The sequence below is a fragment of the Saccostrea cucullata genome, unplaced genomic scaffold, assembly GCF_032062105.1.
Source record: "Saccostrea cucullata isolate Sc308-1 unplaced genomic scaffold, CSIRO_AGI_Scuc_v1 ctg20754, whole genome shotgun sequence".
In the NCBI taxonomy this organism is placed as follows: domain Eukaryota; kingdom Metazoa; phylum Mollusca; class Bivalvia; order Ostreida; family Ostreidae; genus Saccostrea; species Saccostrea cuccullata.
In genome coordinates this window covers 1-6,936 of record NW_026936572.1, presented here as the reverse complement: position 1 = coordinate 6,936, position 6,936 = coordinate 1, and the positions used below count along the sequence as shown (strand labels likewise).

Here is a 6,936-nt window from a genome sequence, read left to right as displayed (position 1 = left end):
GACCGCTAGATCACGTGATCGCGCATGGGCAGAAAGATTCCAGATGCGCGTTAAAATTGGAGAGGACTACTTTAAAAAAAATTCAACACTAAAACCAACACCGGTACCGATGACGCAAATATATTTTCCTTGTCACCCAATTTCTGTTTGAAATGTTTGTTTATATTGTGAGTAAATTATAAATAATCCATTTAAATATTTCCGGGTTTTGCAGTAACATGTGATGCTCAAAGAAATAAATACACAATATTCAGATCATTCGATTCATACAAAGGGGAAAATGGCTGGTACTCTGTATAATGGCCGGATTGCTTCAAAATGCACACTTATTTTGTCCTTGTTCATCATTGATTCTAGAGGTAATTAACGAATAAATAATTCCAAAAACGATTTTTCCCGAAGTTGTTTTCTTATATAACATTAAAATGTCAAATAATTTTTATTTTTCTTTAGACATAGTTTTGTACCAGTGACATTTCATTTAAATGTTCTATTTAGTTAGTGCTTTCCTCACAGATAGTTGAATAAATTGTGTATTTAAAGCGTAAAAATTATAAATTAAAAAAAAAACTAAATTGCAGGAGCATACCCTCTTTCTGGATATGAAGTCTCACAAAGCAGTGTTCCCTTTCCACAAAACGGACCTAACATCCCCCTTGATGATGATGACGTAACATGTGCTGTGACAAATAAGGGCACAGGAGAGTACTGGAAAATACAGTTTAACCAGTCCCTGACTATTGCCGGTGTCTATCTTCGGCTAAAAGGAGGTAAGTAATGATTTTTTTTCGATAGATGTCATTATATCTCTTTATTTACTACATATTAATTCCTAGGTTTAAAATTCTTTAGGTAATCACACAGTAGAAGTACAAAATGCTTTGGACACTTCCGCTCCACAAGTTTGTGGTTATAAACACCTACCCTTTGAATTTACTACAAGCAATGTTTATATCACCTGTATCTCAGACTTACACGGAGATGTTATTATCGTTAACAAGACAAGTTTTGGAACGTTGACACTGTGTGACTTTAAACTTAAAGGTATGAATATTGTATCCACACCATTCGTTTTAATAAATGAATAAAATAATCCCTTTTGGAAAAGTATAAACTTGTAAATTGAAATATGCTTTTGTTTACTGATTAATTTTTTGTGATGTTATCTACAACGACCTGCAGTGTGTGAGTCAAACAACCTTGGTATTCCCTGTACAAAGTGTACTCCGTCCAGCAGCTGTAAATCTTGTGACGGACCACATTACGGGGTCTGGTGTGAATATCAGTGTTCTCCCGGATGTGTACCTGGATCATGTGATGAGCTAACTGGAGAGTGTTCGAGATGTAAAGATGGGTTCCATGGGAACCAATGCCAATTATCTAGTGAGTAAATGAAAGTGTAAAGTATAAATAGGCGGAGTTTTAAAGAGTACTAGTTTAAATAATGATGATACATGTATTTCTTAGTACACCTAACAACGAAAAGAGGTAACAGAAGTATGTTAAGACTTCAGTTTAAGAGCCTTTAGATAGAGGAATAGTTCGAGAACATTTTTGTACCATGCGTAACATCATACATCATTGCAGAATAGACTTAGCTTCAGAATTTATTTTTGTTATGTTTAATTTTAGAAATTTAAGGAGTGGAGCGTATTGGAACTTATGTTGTACGATATAACATAACTTGGGGCAGTTTACGCTTTATAAAAAGCGTAATCTGTCCCATGTTATATCGTATAGCATAAGTTCTATTTAACTTTATTCCTTATAATTTAATTTCCTTGTAGACAATAAGACAATTTCCCCACCAAAAATTGCTTCAAATCGAACATATTTTAAGTATAATACGTTTTTTGACGTAATGCAATGTGACGTAGGCAACTTATGTCATACAATATAAATTAAATCTTTCATCCGATCAAATGACGTACGTGTTAAAACTAAATTATTAAATTATGTGTTTCATTGAGATCGGTAGTGTCAGATATACTATGTATTGACATATTTAACTCGCTTAGTCAATTATCTATTAAAAAGTAATTATACAAATTTCGACTTTTCTTTTTCATTTTTGTCAAGGCATATTAATTAAATTCCTTTTGTGTTTAAATTAGTCTTTTTAAATAAATACTGCGACAAAAATGTTTTTGCTATTGTTCTTACAATTAAATTGGTTTTGTCTTTAGAAATTAAGTAGTGTTGAAAGACAACTTGGTAATCTTCTTAAACGAGGATAACCAACTTTCCTTGCCCGTTTCACCTAAATGAAAAAATAGAATAAAGCGGTTAATTTTCATTTTCTATATTTAATGTTTCAGAATATTGTACATGCAGGAATTGTTCCTCAGCATGCTCTGAGTGTAACATTCTGACTCAGCAATGTACTAGATGTCAGCAGTCCAGATATGGTCAATTTTGTCAGCATGAGTGTCATCCTAACTGTGATATATGTGATATAATCAACGGGACTTGTCTGAGATGTAAAGACGGTCATTTTGGAGAAAATTGTTCAGGTAAAAATGACGCGTCAAAAAATGTAGCAATAATTTGCTGGTTTTTCTGCTATTTTTCATGTAGATACATTTAGCAGAGCCGATATTTATACTAACATAATTTTATTAGATAGCAATGGCCATCTTTTCACAGACAAATTGAGAACGGATGTAGGAAAAATACTCTTTTGGGTGTTGTTTCCTATTGGATTTATCATCGTATTAGCGACACCCTTCCTTCTGAAAAAGTAATTTTCAACAAAAAGAATGAAAATTTGATTTTGATAGCTTAATTTTTATATATGCAAATATTTTAATAATTTTGTATTTCTTCCAGATTTTGTAGACGTTTTTTATGGGCTAAATCATTTTCATTCTTCAAACATACAAGAACATCAGCCTTAAATCTATCCGAACAGGCAATGATGACACGGAACACTTTAAACAGCAGCCGCGTAATACTAGAACCCGAGGGGAATAGCCACTACTTAGACGATCCCTACGATGGTGTAGTACAGGTCGTGGTGACATTCAGTAACATCAAAACTAAGAGCTTGTCCATAGATCAGTTTGTCAAAGACACCCACCAAAAGATGACGGCTAATGAATTCCGGTCAGAGTTCAAGGTCACTGACAAAAAATGATACATTTTTAACACACGTCTCTCAAGTGAGAGATCAAAAGAGAGAAGAAAAGTTCATTTTCACTATGTCTACAAATTTTTACTTTCCTATTTTTATCAAAATAAAAAAAAAGAAATCTAAGGAAAATGAGATAATTAACATTCACCAAATATGACAAGATATATTCCTCGTCATTATAATTTTAAATGTTTTATTACACTTACAGATTCTACCGAATGGCCTTATGAATTTGCACACAGAAGCTTTGAAAATGGAAAATAGTACGAAAAACAGATTCAAAAAGATATATCCCTGTGAGATTTTTTGTTTTCTTATAAGAACGATACATCAATTTATTTATATAAAATTCAATAAATCCTAATTCATTTCATTAACTGTGTTTTTTTTTTTATTCAGATGATGCAAACAGAGTAATACTGGAACCTATTGGAAGTCTTTTTCCTGGGAATTACATCAATGCCAGTTATGTTAATGTGAGTCTACATGTAAATATACAGTTATTTTCATTTTTATTTCGGGGTAACTATCTAGCTTTTATTTAGAAAATCTAGCTAGTTTAAAATGCAATTAAATTTCTCCTTTCCACTTTCAGGGAGTTTACAAGGAAAACGCCTACATTGCAGCACAAGGTAATGTACCTATGATGTACGTCTCTCTCGATCAGAGGTGTCGGGACAAGAGACCAGAGATCTGCTTTTTTTCTGCTTGAGCATAAAATAATAATATACAAACCTTAAAATGTTCAGAATCAAACACATTTTATTCAATTTTAAGGTATGCAAGTACATGTATATCAAAATATGTAGAAATAAAATTTCTTATTCATAGATTTTCAATAATGCTATAATCTATAGATTTTTTTGTCAATGTCGTAATTTTAATTTCAAAATAAGTTTTATGGCACTTTATCCCATCTCTGATGTTTTGGAGGTGCGTGTTTGCTCTGCTCCTATTTTGTATTGTTTTATGGACGTTCATGTTTCATTTGTTTAAAAATAATAGTTATGTAAATTAATAGAAACTAATTAAAGCTTCGAACTCAATGATGCATTGCAGTCAACAGGGGTTCATGCTTTTCTATACTATATAGTAATTTACAACATTATTTTTTAATATATAAACCTGTTTGTTGTAGGACCTTTTACTCCACAGACCATTGTCGATTTCTGGAGAATGGTCTGGCAAACGCAGAGCAAGAGAATTGTAATGCTTACACGATTAACAGAAGGAAATGCGGTAAGAGAAATTTACCTCATCATCATGTTGAAATACAGTCAACTTATTCAAAATATTAGAAAAAAAAGTCATTGATCATGTAAAGAGGTTAAGCTGATTTTCTTTTTTCACTTTGAATGTGTAATGAACACTGAAAAATGCATTTTTTTATTTCCTGCTAGAAAAGTCATTTTCTGAAATTGTTTTGTTGAATCGAAAAAAAAATTACTGAATAATTGTATTTCCACTTTTTTTATCGATTTTTCCCATAGGAAAAATGTATGCAATATTGGCCAGGAAACGCAGGGGAATTTGGACCTTTCTCAATAATTGTCCAAAAGGAAGATAGCATGGATAAATTTACAATACGAAAATTTATTGTTAGAATGGTAAGTGTAGAAAACAATTATGTAAACAATGTTTCTCCTTAATATGAAACTGATAAAGAAATATACTACTCCCATATACCCCCTTCATAGTTACATGTATTTGATTTAACTAATTCTCACAGATTAGTGTTTTAAAATTCTTAAAAACTAAAATAGCAGTACTTTTGTTCAATTTGCAAATGAGTATTGAAATTTATTTCCTACATAAATGTTTTGTAAATATTCCTAGACAGGCGTGTTAAACCATCCGAGAAAAACATCCTTCTCTTAAATTATTTTTCTGAAATTTATCCTAAAATAGAGGAAATAATAGTGAGAACAAGTGCGATCTCCTTTAATGTTCAAACACGTCAGAGTGTATTTGATGATTTCACACGTAAATACCCGGAAAGTGTATATGTGAATCCAACTGAACGTTGAAGTGGGGCCAAACTCAAATGAGTCCAGTTCAAGAACAAACTGGTACCACTTCATGAAAATAAATGTTTCCTCTTTGTATCAGATGTACACTTAAAGATCAAGTTTAAAGTGCTAAAAGTGAATTTTATTTCCTGTATTCCATATATGCTATAACATAATTGACCTATCGCACTGCTTGAAATAGATTAGAGTGATTGGTGATTTTAGGACGTGTAAAAAAAGATCTATTAATAAACAATCTAAAATAATTGTATTTCAAATTAGCGAACTTTAAATTTTTTTAGCAATATAACCAATAGTGAGCAAAAAGTATTCCTCCAAATTAAACATTTCAGGGGGAAGAGACCAGGCGGGTGACACAGTACCAGTTTACAGTCTGGCCTGATACAAAAGTCCCACATAACCTTGAGGCGCTTCTTTGTTTTCGAAACATCTCTAAAAATTCAATAAGTCCCAACGAAGGACCAATAATTGTACATGGAAGGTAAAAAAAAAATGATTTTTTTAAATTTTGCCTTTTTATGGCCATGATAATTACTATTTTGAGCTCGTCCTTTCATGTCAAAGTATTCAATGCTGTCAAAAACAGGAAACAAATGCTCAGTAAAAAAAAAAAAACAGGAAAACTAAACACTTTCAGAGACACTTTTGTGAAAACAAGTCCATTCTTGCTCTGAAATACACTGCCATTGTTAGCCTTATACCTCTTTCTGATTTATCGTTAGTAACACTTTAATTTTAATTTCTTTATAATATTTTAACGTAGTGCGGGTATTGGTCGCACTGGGTCATTTATCGCCCTGGACTACCTCCTAGAGAAGGGTTTCAAGGAGGGAAGTGTTGACGTCAAGAACTGCGTCATCAACCTGAGACAACAAAGAGCTTTCTCCATACAGTCCGTTGTAGGTTCAGATTTCATTTCTATCTTTAAAAAAAAATATTGGTAATGATAAACAGTTCTGAATTTAAAACCGCAAAGTTTCTTCAAGATTAAAATGATCAAGTAGTATTCTTTACCGCATACTAGTATCTAAAGGACAAAAGTTTACTCATTTTTACCTAATTATACTGTATTCTTGTTTTTGAATCAGTATAATCGGAATATGTTTTAGTATACTTATTTTTTTCTGATAATGATATACACTAATAAATAAGATATATTTTAAACTAATGATATACATTATATAACAAGTGTTTAATTCATCCTGTTCATGTTTCAGGACCAGTATATTTTCCTGCATGATGCTCTGGTGGAAGGTTTGACAAATCTGACATTAAATTGTGCGCTTCATGTGGTGGATGAAATGTGATTTAGGTACTTTGAAACCCTAGTAAAATCTACCTTTGTATGAAGTTAAACATTGTATAACAATTGCTTAAAAATGTGCTGTTTATCTTGTTATTCAGATTTGATGAAGTATATTAAATTATCAAGTAACTCTTTGATTAAAAGAGCGATTGTGCATAAGAGTTGAATTAAATTATTTATAAGTTAGGGGACATATGATGCTTTAAAAATATATTAAAGAAAGTGGAAAACAAATTGAACCGATTTTACAGATGCTAAAATACATATCATAAGCAAGATTTTCCATCAAACCAACCTTTTACATTTTTTTTCTTTTATGTAACGGTTTATATAATATTGATATTATTTGCAAAATCATTTTTAAAATGGAATAACAATACAGATAATGAACAGTCATCAAGCTCAGTGTCCATTTAGGAGCTTTAAAACATCAGGTGGGGATCAGAGCCACGGAAGAGTGCGCATGC

General features: G+C 31.7%; 1 protein-coding gene across 2 annotated transcripts; it reads left to right on the top strand.

Annotated features, from left to right (window-relative positions):
* Positions 1 to 216: 216 nt before the first annotated feature.
* On the top strand, positions 217 to 6,851 carry LOC134245857 (uncharacterized). Of its 2 annotated transcripts, none has more exons than XM_062728103.1 (15): positions 217 to 359; positions 582 to 770; positions 853 to 1,044; positions 1,183 to 1,383; positions 2,319 to 2,513; positions 2,623 to 2,740; positions 2,830 to 3,118; positions 3,342 to 3,429; positions 3,533 to 3,609; positions 3,729 to 3,765; positions 4,272 to 4,372; positions 4,624 to 4,740; positions 5,496 to 5,644; positions 5,927 to 6,062; positions 6,381 to 6,851. In XM_062728103.1, the coding sequence occupies exons 1-15, from the start codon at positions 224 to 226 to the stop codon at positions 6,468 to 6,470; spliced, it is 2,115 nt and encodes a 704-aa protein (XP_062584087.1). In that variant the 5' UTR covers positions 217 to 223; the 3' UTR covers positions 6,471 to 6,851. The 2 variants fall into 2 exon arrangements, with proteins under 2 accessions (XP_062584087.1, XP_062584088.1); XM_062728104.1 differs by having other exon boundaries at positions 2,647 to 2,740; positions 6,381 to 6,850.
* The last annotated feature ends 85 nt before the right edge of the window (positions 6,852 to 6,936 follow it).